General features: G+C 40.0%; 1 protein-coding gene across 2 annotated transcripts; it reads left to right on the top strand.

The window, feature by feature from the left end:
• The first annotated feature begins 733 nt into the window (after positions 1–733).
• On the top strand, positions 734–16,319 carry acadvl (acyl-CoA dehydrogenase very long chain). 2 transcript variants are annotated; one of them, XM_014972152.2, is made up of 21 exons: positions 734–870; positions 1,130–1,217; positions 1,327–1,396; positions 2,667–2,738; positions 2,847–2,919; positions 3,007–3,071; positions 3,168–3,302; positions 4,749–4,893; positions 5,043–5,172; positions 5,285–5,410; positions 5,975–6,173; positions 8,164–8,268; positions 8,518–8,604; positions 8,943–9,005; positions 12,214–12,315; positions 12,786–12,883; positions 13,360–13,432; positions 13,760–13,832; positions 14,011–14,083; positions 14,234–14,309; positions 15,177–16,319. In XM_014972152.2, the coding sequence occupies exons 2-21, from the start codon at positions 1,144–1,146 to the stop codon at positions 15,312–15,314; spliced, it is 1,977 nt and encodes a 658-aa protein (XP_014827638.1). In that variant the 5' UTR covers positions 734–870; positions 1,130–1,143; the 3' UTR covers positions 15,315–16,319. The 2 variants fall into 2 exon arrangements, with proteins under 2 accessions (XP_014827638.1, XP_087871294.1); XM_088015168.1 differs by having other exon boundaries at positions 762–905.
• Positions 16,320–16,591: the final 272 nt, after the last annotated feature.

Below are 16,591 nucleotides of genomic sequence, written 5' to 3'. Positions count from 1 at the left end.
AAGGTTTTTTTATGGTTTAGGTCAGTAAGTTTTGCCTAAATTATTTCTATTTGCTAAATGTCAGAATGCATTACTAGATATTTTCACCATTTGGAAAAACCCAGATAAAAACCCAGATAATTTTATGACTGACCAAAAATGAATAAAAACATATAGACAAAAAATCCTAAGTGAGGTTTTTAGAATTTACACAAGAGTTTAATTACTAAAATACATTCTAGCTCCATAGAAGTGAGACGACACATTGAGGTAAATTAAAACTTTCACGTTTATAAATCTTATTTGGATGTACATGCTATTTATTTTATTTGGTCAAGGAAATCACTCCCAACAAGGACAATTTGGGGCAAAAAAGAAATGCACTTACAAAAAAAAAGTGACTCGAACAGCAGCATTTGTGACTCGCTTCAGCATATTTATACAGTTGCATTCACTGACTGTGTTTCGAAAAAAGATCAGTGGGCAGATGTTAATACAGGAGACAGATGTTAATACTAAATTACGAAATTTTGTAATGCTTGTAATTTACCAAACTAATAGAAGCTAAACTTTAAATACAATATTTTTTTGTTGTTGAATGACTCAAATAATGCAACTTGTTTCCTTATGAATATGAAGAGGTGTAACTGTTGTTTTGTATTTGTGAAAGACTGAATAGAAAGAAGTTCATCCTCACGAAGAACACATTGTTTTGCAACAAAAATACCTACCGTTCATAAAGGACCTTCATCCGACTGCCCAGCAGGGGGCGCTAACGCCATCTAACAAAGGTGAACAGTTGGTGCGCCAAGCCTTAGAAGAAGACAGAATAACAGCAGCTGTAGCAACGGAAGAAAATCAGGTTCGGCGGCTTTTCGGCTCTTTTACTCGGTGAGAAGAGAAACATTCACCGTTTGTTAACTTAGGTCTGTCATTTAAGGTGTTTCTGGCATGGTTCGCAGAGGAAACTAGACGGTTTACATGCATTTATCGGATGTTGAGCGAAGACAAGTCAAAACTGTAATAGTTACAAAACAATTTCCGTTAGCGGTGTGTCGGCACCTTGTTTACACCTTTATCTAAGCTTAAACTGCACTGTCTTTGTGATAGTCTGTTGCCTCAGACGGGTAAATGCTGTTGTTTATTTCAGAACAAAAATAAATCATGCTGCTTCGTAAGGTGAGCCAGTCTTCCGCGGTATGCGGATCTATTCTCAGGAATCCTGCCGTGCTGTCGGGGTGAGGAAAAGCCGCAGACCTTTGTTAAAAAAAAATCTCCTGATCTCTGTCTGAAATGACTACTAAGTCTAAAACATGATTTTATTTTAACTTTGCTCCCTGCATTCAGAGGTCAGCGCCAAGCTGCGATTGTACTCGCTGTACCAAACGGTCGACTCTACGCAAGTCAAGCTGCTCAGGTATGTTTAATGTCATATGTTGAATTAATACATTAATTTTATCGGGTGTAACTGCTTCACAAAGTCTGTTTGTTTTGTGGATACTGAATGAGCTATAAAGTATGCATGATATAACGCCCTCTGTGTGGAAGTGGGGGAAAGTTCACTGGTCACATGACTGAGTTATTAAAGGTGACACACCGCAGTTGTCTAGGCAAAAGTTCACAACATGACACTCTTATGTGACATAATGTCATCTAGACCTCTGCGTATCTGTCCTGGTCCTAATATTTTCCATCTGCACACTCATTTTGGTGGGCTTGATCCGTTCACTAGCTGTGTTTGTGGTGCATTGTCCCACAATTTTTCTATGGATTTAAGTATGCATACATGTCATATTTTTTAATCAGAGTTCCTAGGCGTTAATGTTCTCATTTTAATTTTGTTACTTTCAATTAATTTAACACAATATCCACATTTTAGGAATGGGAACTGTGGAAACCGGTTATAAAAAATAAGTGTTCATATTGTGGTGATGACGGTAAACTAGTTGAAGGTCTAAACTTTAAAAACCGATAGTAGTTTGGATCTTTGCCATTTGACTTGTTGTCAAAAGTGTTCCCTCACCCCTCCAAATTGTTCAGTTAAGTTGTTCCAATAACGCCTGCATATAAAATCCAAGCAGAGGTGAGCAGTTTTTACTTGTATTATAAGAAATAATACAAGTACAAAGTACTCGGTACTTCTTGAGTAACTTATCATAACATCTGATTTAATATTTTAAAATGTTATCAAAGACAGTGTAAAGTTATGTGCAAATTTAGCTATTTTAAAGGTCTAATGAGGAAAAAAATACAAATGACAAACTTGCATATTAATCAAATTGAGGCAGAAAAAACAGTTTTCCAAATCAAAACTTTTTTTCAACATAAAACTTTTCAAGGTAAAGTTAGAACAAACAGTGTTCTAATCTTAACCCTGTCACAACAGGGTAAAGTACTTCCGGAGACGAAAACTATTTAATTTTATTGGTTGTTGTAAACGTCAGATATTGTATATCTAAAGCGATGCAGCCCAAAGATCACAACAATGAGTCCCAACCGGTGGCCTTTAAACGCTTTCAGTCCGGTTTCCTTTGGCTCTCGTCCACCAACAGAACACACCTCTCCTCCTGCTGACCTGTGTGTCCACTTGGCTGCTTGAGGACATGTCAAACATTTTCTAACTGTAGTGTCACTGACTTTTTAAGGCTTTTGTCATTTGTTTAAAATTCTCTGCTGCTCTTCCTCAGGCCGTGTTGGAGAAACCTGCAGCGGTCGGCAGCGATGCTGCTTCTAAAGTGGAGAAGAAGGCCGTCGCTACTGTAGGCTTCCTTTTTCTCTGCTTTTTATTGCCACAGTAAGAAACAGAAAACAGAATTTGAATCAAATTTAGTTTTTTTTTTTTTTTCTTGTCTAATTTTTTTTCTCAGGAATCCAAATCGTTTGCCGTCAACATGTTTAAAGGACAAATTGCAACAACTCAAGTGTTCCCTTTCCCTAAAGGTAAGCCCCAAACAGGCCTCATATCAGATTAGATTTGTTGGTTTTTAATTAGGAAAATAATTAGGTGTAGTTATGTTTGTGTCTTAGCCCTGAACGAGGAGCAAGAGCAGTTCCTCCAGGAGCTCGTGGGGCCAGTCAGCAAGTTTTTTGAGGTAATTTAAAACCTTAAAGATTGTTTTCTTTTACCTTCAGCCTCACAACCTGTTTAGTACTCATCCGGCTCATTCATCATGCTTCCTGTCTTCCAGGAAGTGAACGATCCTGCTAAGAACGACGCTCTGGAGAAGGTGGAGGATCACACCATGGAGGGTCTGAAGGAGATGGGGGCCTTCGGCCTGCAGGTCCCGGCTGACCTCGGGGGCCTCGGCCTCTCAAACACCCAGGTACAGCCGCTTGATTCGATTGACTTTTACGTCTGTTAAGTGTCTGCTAACAGACGTAAAGGACCTGAGCAAAAGTCTCAATTTAAAGCATAAAACTTTCCAGTTTTCCATGCTCATGGAAAATTAGTAAGAAATATCAGTTTGCAATCAAATAATCCAACAGACAGAATAAAAAAAAAAAAATTTGTTGCTCAATGTGTGTCATTTCACTGTTGGGATTGTGTGCAAATATCGCATGAAAACACACAAAAGTACTACACAAACTCTTATTTTACCAGCTTTATATTTTAAAACAATGATCACTTCACATCAAGAGCCAATATGGAGGGTCTTATAAGCCGCAGGTTTCCAGACCCCTGGGCTGTGATGATCTATATTAATGAACATAAACAATGATTCAGTCTCATGATCCACGTCATAAACGATTGAAAGTCCTAGTTTATGACACGGATCATGTCTGGTTAAACGTTTTAATGAACGTTTACTAGCCTCTTCAGTTTATAGGAAAGGATTCAAACTGATTAATCATGATTTATTAATTAATAATTATTGAAATTATCAATTAATAATTTATTCGATTAACTGGAGAAGAAAAGGCCATTTGGAGGGGGAAACCCCCTGCCCCCCGCATTGATTCAGAGTAATAACTAAGCCAAAACTGTACAAAAATAAGTGGCATTAAAATTGCGTTTAAGTGAAGGGGGACGTTAGAGAGGCCCCTTCACTGTCCACTTTTAAAGCTCGTCTTAAAACCCGTCTATTTTACTTGGCTTTCAACTCCAGCAGGATCTAGTTTTAAATTGTATGTTTGTTTTTAAATTGTAAGTTTTTATTTTTTTATTTTACTTATTTATTCATGTTTTGTTGTCATGTTGTGTTTTAATGTACAGCACTTTGTATCAGCTGTGGTTGTTTTAAAGTGCTTTATAAATAAAGTTGGTATGGTAAGGATAAAAACACCTTCGTCTGTAAATGTTTTACCCAAAACTTTTCAAGTTGCATAGTTTTAGCTTCTTATTCAAATTCAATAAAGGAATGCCATATTATTCCATAATAGGCAGTGTTTATTTTCTAATCTAGAAAAGGAAATAAATTGTTTATTTGCTTATTTTACTATATTTCTAATATTGAATTAAAGAGCTTGTGGTTAAGTGAAAAATCTGTACAATATGTTAGTGTTTTAAAATCCGATTCATCAGAACAATGAATAGAATAATCGATTACTAAAATAATCGTTAGTTGCATCCCTATTTCAAAGTCTAATTATGATATCTAATAATTGGTGGCAATCCTGGAGAAAAGTTTAAGAAAAGAAGAAAAAAAACCCAGGGAATTTAGTTGCTCCAAACTCTGCTCAGATGCAGATAAGAGAGGGAAAATGAGGACAGTTTGAAACGTCTGCACCGTTCCATGGAAGTCTAACGTGACGGTTGCGTTTCCTTCCAGTACGCTCGCCTGGTTGAGATCGTCGGCGGTCACGATCTGGGAGTCGGCATCACACTGGGAGCTCACCAGTCGATCGGCTTTAAGGGAATTCTGCTGTTTGGAAACAAAGCCCAGAAGGAGAAGTACCTGCCCAAACTCGCCTCAGGTGATCAGGATCAGAATCTGGACGGACTTCTAGATCGAAACCAGAGCCAAAAGAACACAGCAGTTCTGCAGACAACAAATATCTTGAAAAGACGACCTAAATCTCCTCTTTATCTTAATTCATTTTTTTCTCACCGCGTCTCCACGCAGGTGAGCACATTGCCGCGTTCTGCCTGACTGAACCCGCCAGCGGCTCCGACGCCGCCTCCATCAAGACCACCGCTCTCGTCTCCTCCTGCGGAAAGTTCTACACTCTGAATGGCAGCAAGATCTGGATCAGGTGTGGACTCACTGTAGGACATGCTGTCACCACAAGAGGGCAGCACCACATCAGACACGGGAAGGGCTTGAAGCGCTGCTGTCTTCATATACGTTTTATATTTTCTCTTCAGCAATGGAGGTCTGGCTGAGATCTTCACTGTTTTTGCCAAGACCCCCATGAAGGATCCTAAAACTGGAGAGATGAAGGACAAGATCACTGCTTTTATTGTGGAGAGGAGCTTTGGAGGCGTCACACAGTGAGCACTTTTCTTTTCCCCCTTAACTTTAAGAGCAGGACTTAATCTTGAATAGTCTGGACTTTAATGTCGTCATTTTAAAAATTCTGGAGAAGTATTGAAGTATTTAACTTTGGGAAATAATCACAAAGTCATTGGTTACCAGCAGATGGTGGAGGATCGTCGATTTCTGCTGTTGCTCTTCCAGCAGGAGGGATGACGGCAAAGTCAACATGATGCAATCACTTGGCTTTGAAGTGACATTTGTTGTGAATTGACGCTAGCTAAATAAATGAAACTATTTTTAATCCGAGACAATTGAGACCAGACTTTCATAAATAATGTAGATAGTAATCGATATAAGTTTGTTCAGATGCCAATGATCCTTTACTTCAATGCTGAACAAGAACACAGCTGGTGTTCTGTTTTATGATTTATAGAGTTAAAAAAAAGGGAAAATACTCAAACTGGGTAAATGTCTTGTTCTTTAATGTCATAAAAAAAATCACACAGAATCTGGCTAATTAGTAGATGTAATAGGAAGTCTGTCTAAAGTTGCTCCTGTCTTTATTCCTCCTGCCGCAGCGGCCCCCCAGAGAAGAAAATGGGCATCAAGGCGTCCAACACGGCCGAGGTCTACTTCGAAGACGTTCGCGTGCCGGCCGACTGCGTTCTGGGCGAAGTGGGCGGCGGCTTCAAAGTGGCCATGAACATCTTGAACAACGGTCGCTTCGGGATGGCGGCCGCCCTCTCGGGCACCATGAAGGGCGTCATGGCCAAAGCTGTGAGTCTGTCGGCGTCCCCTTTGAACATGCTGTGGACCGGAAGGGGTGTGCAGCAGCAGCAGCAGCAGCAGCAGCTTTCACACATAGCTCACTTCTCATACAGGCCGTCAGGTTTCCCATCCTTCACTTTGAGTCGTGTCCGTATTGTCTCTTTACACCCCTCGTTTGTTTCAGTCTTGCTTTTCTCTCTTTGTGGGTGGCTGGGAAATTCCCCAGCTCGTGCTTCACCGCAGCCTGCTTTCTGCTGAAGTGGCAGTCGGGCGCTTGAGATTCAAATTGGCTGGCAGTGTGAGAGCACGTTTCCTTTGAACACTCGGAGCCTCTGTGCTTTAGTCAGATTTGCTTTGCATTTAGGGAAACATGTATTGTTCATGTGTAGAAAATCTTTAACACGAAGTGATCCTACTGTCAACCCACAACAGATTTGCATCATCAAGAGAAAATCTCGACCGACTGCTCTCTCATGTAATGTTGCTCTTTCAATGTTAGGAAACGGAACGGGCTGCACTTTTTGTCCAAGATGATATGGAGGGTCATTTTGCTCATTGTGTAAAACTAAATGTGTAGAAGCAAAGCATTAATATCAGATATAGATAAGGTTTTCAAGTTGAATTAGCTTTTCTGAACCTATAGTTTATAATAATAGTGATAATCCAGTAATTTGTAAGAAAAAAAGCAGCATTTTTTTCCACTATGGGTGTAACAAGACAAACAATATGTGAGCACTGCAAGTTGATCAGATGCTGAAGGAGGCAAAAGGCGTTTCTATAACGACCACTGGGTGAATGTCCAGCAGCACATTAAGCTTCATCACAATCACAAAGCAGGCTATCAGTACTAACTGGGAAATGGTAAATGTTGTTGAGTTTGTCTCGAGAAATATTAAAATGTTGCCACGTCTTGTTCTCGTGAACCAAACATGTCTCGTCTTGTGAGTTTCAGGTGTCATCGTGATGAATATTCATGTGTTCACTGGTTTATGAAGCCTGAAGAAGGAGCAATATTAAAAAGTTTTTAACTAAATTGCAAACGTAGGTTTCCGGTGATGTTCAGTAGCGCTGCAGCCACTGTGGTAGGAAACACGCCTGCTGGTTTCATGATTGTGGGTTTTTTTTTTTTTTTTTTGTGGAAAACATAAATCAGGGTGGCTGTGAGGCCTGGAGAAGTTCGGAAAAAGAGGATGTGGATGGATGAGTCGTTGCATCATCCATCTACTCACATCTGTTTCCTCATCCATCTATGTATCCGTCCGCTCATTCGTCTGTCATCTCACCCAGTATTAGCCAGCTGGGCTGTTTGGTTAGATGTGTCGGACTTTTGGCGTTTCTTGTTCAAATTGTGAACGCTGTACAAATCTGTCATTTGTTGAAAATATACAGAAAGTCTGTTCCAATTAGACAAGAATGTCTTCTGCTTTACATTCCATTAGTTTTATGTCTAGGATGTGTGTATCAGTAAGGTGATGTATGTTGAAATGGTTATATGGAAGGTAAATAGGTTTTAACAGTGAGTCCTTCTAGTTGGGTAAACACCCTGCAACTGTTGGAGTCCAGTTGCCGCTGCTGGAAACCAACTTGTATAGCTGTGTGTTCTGGCTGCAGTATCGCTCATGATGCTCTCAACATGTGGTTTTTAGTTTTATGTACAACTCACAACATTCCTGCTGTTGATTATTATTATTATTATTTAAACAGAACTTCCTGTAGGCTCTTTTAATTTACCTTAAAATGTATTTGAAGCTCTAAGGTTCCGATTGACGAGGGTTGAAGGAAGTTTAGTCGCGCCCCCTTTAACTTCGAGGGCTTTGGTGTTTTTTTTCCCACTAACCAGAAGCATTTAAACTTCCTCTTTTTCTGCAGCAAGAACTAGAAGTAGAAACCTACCAGTTTAAGGTGCTACGGCGTCTTAAACTTTGCATTACCTTATTTGGGAGGTCTGCAGCGACGAATCGCGCTTCACGTTTCTCCTCCTCGTCTTTCTCCTCATCAGATCGATCACGCAGCCAACAGAACCCAGTTTGGGAACAAGATCCACACCTACGGAGCCATCCAGGAAAAGGTGGCCCGCATGGCCATGCTGCAGTACGTGACCGAGGTCAGACCATCCGAAAACGAATGTTTCCTACGCTCTACCTCAGCTGAGTCACTTCCACTTTGATACACTGAGGCCACCTCAGTAAAAAGCTGTCCTAGATAATGATTCCTCGTGGAAGTTTCACAACTTCTTCTATTTAAACTCATTTTTCTTGCAAGTTGTAAAACAATCTGATGCCCTGTTGGCTGGTTCTGCATTTGAACCAAGCAGTTCATAGTTTTGTTTTTATTTTTTTTTATCTGCTTGCAGTCAATGGCCTACATGATCAGTGGGAACATGGACAGCGGCGCCAAAGACTTCCAGATAGAAGCTGCCATCAGCAAGATCTTCGCCTCTGTAAGAACTGAAATCAGTCTGAAAGCAGACATCCTTTAGTCTAGCAGATTATCGTTGTGGTTGATGCTATTTTTATCCACTTCTTCTCAGTAAGGCTCATGCAAACCTTCATATTTAAGGTCTTGAGTGTCGATGCAAACACTCCAGAATGCATATTACTCCCTGCACAATATTCATGTGCAAGTAGTACATGGATATTGTGCAATCTTCTCTCCAATCTTCATTCTGCTGAAGATTGGAGAGGAAGTGAGGTTCTTGAGGATTGTTGATCTAATTGTGGAATTGAAGTTTGTTTTGTGGCTGATTTTTTTTTTGTTTGTTTGTTTTCACTTCAACAGGAAGCTGCTTGGACCGTGACAGACGAGAGTATTCAGGTCATGGGAGGGATGGGTTTTATGAAGGTGAGTGCGCGGTCCACATCCTGTCACGTTCAACCCAAACAGAAGCAAGTAAAAATGTGCTTCTGTTTACTCAGCAAGCAGTTATAATGGGTTCCTCGCCTGAACCGGAAGGTGTCCCCCCCTCCCCCTCCCCACAGCCCCCTTGCATCACAACCTTGTGAAACCTTCTCTTTTGCTTTTTTAAACTTTTGTTTTTGTTTCTTCCTTTGTGTATATTGTGCCAAATTTTATTTGGCTCAGAGGGGGAGAGATTCAAATATAAATGTCGTGTGACGCGTCGTGGGTGGAGTCAAATAAAAACGTCGTCTTGGCTAATGCAGTTTTCTTGGCTCTCTGGTGAAAAATATTCCAGACCAACAACTTTTGCACAGACTCATCTGTTGCAGAATCTTTCTAAGACACTTTGCCTGCATTCATTTTGTTAATGTGACTTTTAGCTTTGGAGTAATAAGCTATAATGCATATTTTCTACTATAGCACCACCTACTGGTGAATGTCGCTTAATATTTGTATCTGAATATTTGTATAGTATAAATTATCACGTTAAACCATGATTGGGGGCTAGTCTGCCGTACCTACCCCCCCCAATCAAGTTCAAGTTCAAATAAGAAATTGAGCAATAATAAAAGTATTACAGTTCTAACAAATTTCAGAATTAATAATATTGGAAGTGAAAATGGGAAAGAGCCTTTCTTCTTTAGCTCTTAATTACTTTAACTTTAATGTTTTAAAGCATAAAAGCATTAAAAAAAATTGCTTTTACAGTTTTTGTCTGGGTTTCATAAAATAAAATATAGATTTTTATTAAATGTTTTCTTTTTCATATATTTCTTAAGGCTATTTTTTTCTGTCTTTTTTTCCACTGTTGGAAACTGAATTTCCCAGAGGAACCTTCCTGAGGGATTAATAGAGTTCATTCTTGTAAAACATGCATAACATTTCCATAAAAAAATGACACAAATACAGTAGGGAATATATATATTTTTATAAAGTTGACTTTGTGAGTAGGTTTAAAGCTACTGACTTTTTAAAAAGAATTTCTATAAATGTTGATTGGCCCATTGAAGGAAATGTTTTAAAACTAAACGCAAAAATAAAATGATTTAATTCAGAAATCTAAGCTAATTTCACACGGTAAGTATTAAAAAAGGCCATTTTATTTCACTTGTGTTACTTTTGTTCCTCCGGACTAATTTTGTTCAGCTACTGCTGACCCTTGACCCAGATGCTGGGAGTCCCTGAAACGCCTCATGGGGCTCATTACAATACCGACGGCACGCCATGCTGTCACTTTCACATCAAAATTCACCTGAGAACTGGTTTACAGCAGAGTCATTATTCTCTTCTGTGGTCCATCAGGGGTATCCCCGGGGTCAGTAAATACGATCTGAGTCAATATTAGGAAGATGGGTGGATCAGTAAAATGGCACCTAACTTCCCTGGCTGACAATAACAAGCTTGTAAAAGAGAGCGGGAATTAATGGAGATAAGTTGGCCAACAAGTGCTGGACGGTTTCCCGTCAAACACGCTGGTGTTTTCACTTCCACTTCTTCTAAATGTTGGGATTCTATAAACTCTGCTGATGTGCTGCTGTGTGTAAATAAGGGGAAGGAAGTCAAACCAGGCGGCACCACTGGGGGAATTGTAGCACCGTTTTTCCTGCTTCGGTGTTCACATGACCTTACGCCAGCTTTCTCAGTTAAAAGTTACACTCAAAAGTAGCTCAGGTGTATTTAATTAGCATTTTATTTACACTAAAGCCGTGTTTATATTAGCACCTGAAGTTGCTGTTGCAATATTTTTTTTTTTTTTTTTTTTTTTCCCCTTTTGTAGCTTACAAAACCTTTTCAAAAGTGACAGCCGCTTGCTAGCTGAAGATCTGTGGGCGAAGTGAAACTCTGTAAACATTTATGTTGCGGTGCTTAAAATAAATCCGACTTTGCAGAAGCGGGGGGTTGGCTGAAGCTGATTCTGAAACCGTGGAAGGTTAGCCTCGAGATGGAACAACACCTACAGCTGTGCACTGACTGCAGGGGTGGACTGTGTTACTTTTCTGCAGGTTTCCACATTAATTGGAGCAAAAAAACCAGCTCAAGTTAAGTCCATTTTGCTGGAAGCTGATAAAAGGTGAAGCTCAGTAAAGTCGAATATGATAGAAAAGTTGAATTGAGAAACTGAAACTTTTTATGTTGTAGACTCGTCTTTCTTAATTGACACCCGAATTAGAGCATTACATCAGACCACTGATGTCAGATATGATACAGAAAATCGTGGAAGACTGAACATTTACAGAAAATTGAGTGGAAGGAAAACGTGTAGTAGGGAAAGATTCCCGAAACATTGAACTTGAGTCAGAAACGTATGCTGGACATATAATCTGTCCTAAACCAGAGATGAGCCTCTGAGACTGAGGAAACGGACTGGACTGTTGCTAAATCCTCTTTTCAAAAGAAAGCAATTTCTGCATTTCATTTTGAAATCAACATCGCAGAACCTTTTTTAAGTCCTAATGCAATCTTCTCATGTTCTAAGAACGTGATTGGGGGTTGCTGTTAATTAAATAAGACGAATTAGGAGCTATAAATTCTTAAAATATGTAATTCCCTTTAATAATTTGAACACCGAGTCAAACAATCCCTTTGAGATTCTAATCTCTAAACGATTTTAATATGTCATCTTTGATTATCAACATGTGAATAAGTGAAACTAGATGCTGCTGCCTTACAAAAAGTTTTATTTTTGTTTGGTTTTTTTTCTTTCTTCATATTTTTGCACATGTTGTGCAGTGTGAGTTGGGGGGCGGGGGGGTGTTTCACTTCAGCAAAGTGAGACAAACTTCTCACTTTGTGTCTGTTTAGTTTCTCTGCTGCTTTAAACTCCAGAAGAGCCTTTAAAGGAAGAGACTCTGTTCCTCTTCGCCGTTGCTGTTTTTCAATACACTGTGACTTGCCCCCCCACCCCCACCTTCCCGTACATTATATATCAGGTTGCGCTATAAACACAAAGCTTTGATGGAAACTTAAATTTAAGAACTTAGCGATAAGTTCAGAAAAGCCCACTTCGTGATGCAAATCTGGCTGATATGACTTCTCTACAAGCTTCTATGAGGGTTATGATTTATCTTGTTGTTTTTGCTTATTAATGTTGACTGAGCTGAATTGACTCGGAGCAAACCGAAGGCACCGACGTGTTCACGTGTTCCTGCAGGACTCCGGAGTGGAGCGGGTGATGAGGGATCTGCGGATTTTCCGAATCTTTGAGGGAACCAACGACATCCTGAGGCTCTTCGTGGCCCTCAACGGGTTCCAGGTACCGTGAGAACATTCACAGATTGAATTCGGCAGCTTTTATTGTGGTTTTTGAATTATCTGCGAGTAAGGCTCAGAAACATACAGCAGAGGAAGTCTGTTTTTTTTGTGTGTGTGTGTGTTTTTTTTCTCTCTCTCTTTTTTTTTCTGCTTACTCTTTGGAAACCGTTCTTCCTCAATGCTTTTCCGGGTGCAGCAGCTTCTGGTTGTTTTGAAATGTCAAACAACTTCCCCCCACACCCCTCATATGTTTTTCTCAACATGTCTGTGGGCCAGCATCAGATACGCTCTCTGTTTGAACTGCTACAGATCCTTATGGATCTGTAAATAAACCAGTTTATACCTGGTTTATTTACAAATAAAAATCTGAAAAAAAAAAAAAAAATAGTCAACTAAATCTGCTAGTACAGCGTTGAAAGTTCCTAGAAACGCTCTGACCTGTGTGCGCTGTTTGTGTTTGCGGCCCTGCAGAACGCCGGGAACCAGCTGAAGAGCTTACAGAAGGCCCTGAAGAACCCCTTAGGCAACGCCGGGCTGCTAGCAGGAGAGATCACAAAGAGAGCCAAAAGGTTGCAGCACATTTTTGCACCACATGTCTCCATTTCTGCTTCTGGAGCTTCTGGTGGCAGCACCTGCTGATGATGCTGTGAGATAAGGATGCCTTTAACTGAGCTCAAAGCGCTTTCTATGATCTAATTTCCCTTGCTTGTGCTATTACTTGGCACGTAGACGGTTTTATCTAGAAATGATCTAAAACACATAGCTGGCTTATTGAAGAGCCACTTCCTTATTAAGAAAACAAACAGACTGAAGATCTTCTCGTTTCTTTTCTATTTATGACTAACAGAAAATTTGCCTTCCTGATTTTATTTCATTTATTTTGTTCAACATAATTTGTGTTTTTATCTGAAATGATAAATTGGCTCTTTCACACATTTAATTGCACTTATCCACCAGACAGACAGAACAACGATCACTTTAGCACATTCTGGGGGATCTGCACCAGAAAACTTGTTTTAATGTCTTCTTTTTATTCCATTTGTAGAAAGGCAGGTCTGAGCACAGGTCTGACTCTGCAGGGAAGCATCCACCCTGACCTGGCACAAAGTGGAGACCTGGTAAGTGTAGCGGGTTGTTGTGGGTTTTTTTTTTTCTGTTTTTCTGATTATTGTTCAGTCATGTCCTATTTTCAGTTTTCTAATGGTGGATACTAGATCATTACTGAAGATCTGTGGCTATTTTAAACTCTCTAAGCATCACACATCCTCCACTGAGTTTGTTGGTTTTTCCAAAAGCAGAGGTGGTTCTAGAGACGGGACAGGAGATCAAAGGCCCAAACGCTCAACTTCTGATCTAGTTCATATTTCTTAGCCACCACAGCCGGCCCCGTGGGCTTCTGTCACGTCTTCCTCTGAGTTGTGTGTTTCTGTTCGCCTTCTGTACAGACGGTGAAAGCCATCGAGCAGTTCGGCATCGTCATCGAGGAGCTGTTGGTCAAACACGGCAAGAAGATCATCGGTGAGTGAGACGGTCGGTCGTAGACCAGCTGTTTACCTGGCAGCTGGTTCCAGATTAGCATTAGGATTATTTCCATGTTATTACAGGATATAAACATTCATAGAAGTGGGTTGAAGCCTTTTATAGCCTCCTTATTTGCTTTTAATATTGAAATTAGATGTTTTTGTTGTTTCCCCAGATGAGCAGTTTGTTCTGAAGAGAGTCGCCGACTGTGCCATCGACCTCTACGCCATGGTGGTCGTCCTGTCCAGGTCTGCAAAAGTCTTCTGTTTGTCTCCTGTCTTCGGTTGTCCCAGTTGCATATTTGAACTCCCACTGAGCGACTCTCAGCTCCTCCTACTCGACACAGAAACTCCCACGCAGCCTGAATGCAGATGTTTCGTTTGTCCCGCTCTCTGCAGGGCTTCCCGCTCTCTGAGTCAGGGCCAACATTCAGCTCAGCACGAGAAGATGCTGTGTGACACCTGGTGCATGGAGGTAAGGTCGTTGGCACGGAGACACAGGACATGGATCGGATTTGAGTAAAATAAAAAAAGTTGAAATGGGAGAAATTCTGAATCGACCAATAGCAGGGTCTTATAATCTCTGGTTCTCTAAATTTACATGGATCTAATAAATTCTTATTGGCTTTTTTTTTTTTTTTTGATTAATTTTACTGCATGTTTACATTTTTCATTTTTTCCTCAAATTCTTTTTTTAATGATTTAGTCAAATTTAAGAAAAAGAAACAGTGGAAAATAATTGGACCAGGGGTAAAAAAAAAAGGGGGGATAAAATTGGTTTTAATTTGCTGTGTATAAATGGTGCAATTAAACAAAAAAAAATATCCCATGAACCTCTGTGCCAATAACCAGCATTCATAGTTTGCTTGGTGGTGAAAGTGTAATTTCGTCACATTTCCTACTGCTGCTGCTGCAGCTTAATTTGACCTGATTCAGTCAGTCGGATGTTTGATTTAACTTGGAAGAAACCAGTTATTAGATTTGTGTTTGATTAAGCCATCTAAAAACAAACCATAATGAGACTAAAAAAAAAACAACAACAACGCAGTTTAAACTGATTTTGGTTCCATTTTCTAGTTTTAAATACGCGTTTTTGTTTCTTATTACTAACCTTGACATGAAGGAATTTTTTCATCTGCTGATGCCGTTGAGCAGTCGCAGTGGTCTGTATAAGAATGTAGTTGGTTAAATATTACTAGACCAGTAATTCAGCTTGATATGCTGAATCCAACCCAAGCCGGCATTTCTTTGAGCTTCAACTACAAGCCTACATTTTGAAGTTAACTTCAGTCCTTTTAATGTAAAATGACAATCTGTTGAATGTGACCTCTTCATCCTCCAGGCTCATGACCGGGTCATGCAGGACATTAAGCTGCTGCGCTCCGGTCAGTCCAAGCAGCTCTTCAACAACATGCGGTCCATCTCTGCTGCTGTGGTGGAGAACGGCGGCCCGGTTTCTCCTCACCCGCTGGGTTTCTAAAGCCCCACTCACTCTCTGTCACCTGCATCTCTGTATTTAATTAGTTTATTTTTTCTCTCTCTCTCTCTCTCCAACTTTTCTGGATTTCTAAATCCGATCTTGAATGCCAAGTCCAGCCAGAATTGACCCATTTTAATAATACATCTATTTCAGTCACATCGCTTTTTCTTTGTTTTTTTTGTTGTTTTTTTTTTGTTGGTCAAAGACAAACAGTTAAGCCTTGACTCATTTCTCACTTTTTGAACTTGGGAGTGTGAATCTTCTACAAGAGATTCTTCTTCCTGGTGTATGTCTGATGCAGCAGACGGTTGAATATGTGCAGGGAGCTTGTAAATAGACTGTAGCTGACTGATCAATAATTCACAGATAAAGTACGAACATATGCAGTTTTTTGCTTTAACAATAACACAACACAATGTGACTCATGATGACTCGGTCAACAGGAACGTCTAAAATAAAAATCAGTTTAGGCTCTAAACTGAGTTTTTTTTTTTGAAGGGCATATTTTAACGATTTTCTTCCTATTTTTTTTTTAATGTACCATACATTTGCCTATATTGTGTGTAATGTATTTAAGAATGTGCTAAAGGCCTTTCTGCATGTGAAGCTCTTATAAACACAATATCAGATTGAAACCTTTGCCTTAGATTCTGATTGAATTTCCTGCTGTGCTGTGACTGGACTCAAAACTCATCAATGCAGCCGCCAGTTCTCAAGGGCAAACGTTAGGAATCCTCAACTGTAATCGTGGAACATGTACTGTCATCTGCATATTTAATTTTAAGGTAAAAGTGCGTACTTATTTTGGAAGCCTGGGTTTATCATATGTATAATTACATATTGAGTGTAACAGCTGTTAGACTTGATCACATTGGAGGGGTTTCATGTGACATGATTAATCGATTAATCTAGGAAGTGTGTTTATCCATAAACTTATCTGCCTCATCCAAAATACGCGTGGACCTCGGTGCACTTGCAACATGTCATTAAACACGCATCTGCTGAGCTTTGACTTCGTCTCTTTTCTTGAAAACCCGTTAGGCTGTAGCAGCGTTTTTTTGTCTGAGTGTTGAAAACACACTTCCTCTCCGTACTAAAATACCCGCCTGCCTCTTGGTTTCATTTCTGCAACGCACCTCTTCTAAGGAAAAAGGCGCTCTGCAGGAATGCCCGTAAGAGCAGCGCCTAGAGTGTGTACACAGGTTGTGCACTTAAGTACAAACAAGTCTTGCTACTGTGAGTGTGAGACTCGGATCGGATCGGACGCGGGCTGTGGT

Source organism: Poecilia mexicana, unplaced genomic scaffold (genome assembly GCF_051168715.1).
Source record: "Poecilia mexicana isolate PSO_F unplaced genomic scaffold, ASM5116871v1 scaffold_18, whole genome shotgun sequence".
NCBI classification, from domain to species: domain Eukaryota; kingdom Metazoa; phylum Chordata; class Actinopteri; order Cyprinodontiformes; family Poeciliidae; genus Poecilia; species Poecilia mexicana.
This window is presented reverse-complemented; position numbering and strand designations above follow the sequence as displayed.

Bases quoted from the DNA above. Each gene is read 5' to 3' on its own strand.
- acadvl (XM_014972152.2), top strand. From the start codon at position 1,144: ATGCTGCTTCGTAAGGTGAGCCAGTCTTCCGCGGTATGCGGATCTATT. The intron at 1,218-1,326 runs GTGAGGAAAAGC...CCCTGCATTCAG, and splicing joins AATCCTGCCGTGCTGTCGGG to AGGTCAGCGCCAAGCTGCGA. The intron at 3,072-3,167 runs GTAATTTAAAAC...CCTGTCTTCCAG, and splicing joins CAGTCAGCAAGTTTTTTGAG to GAAGTGAACGATCCTGCTAA.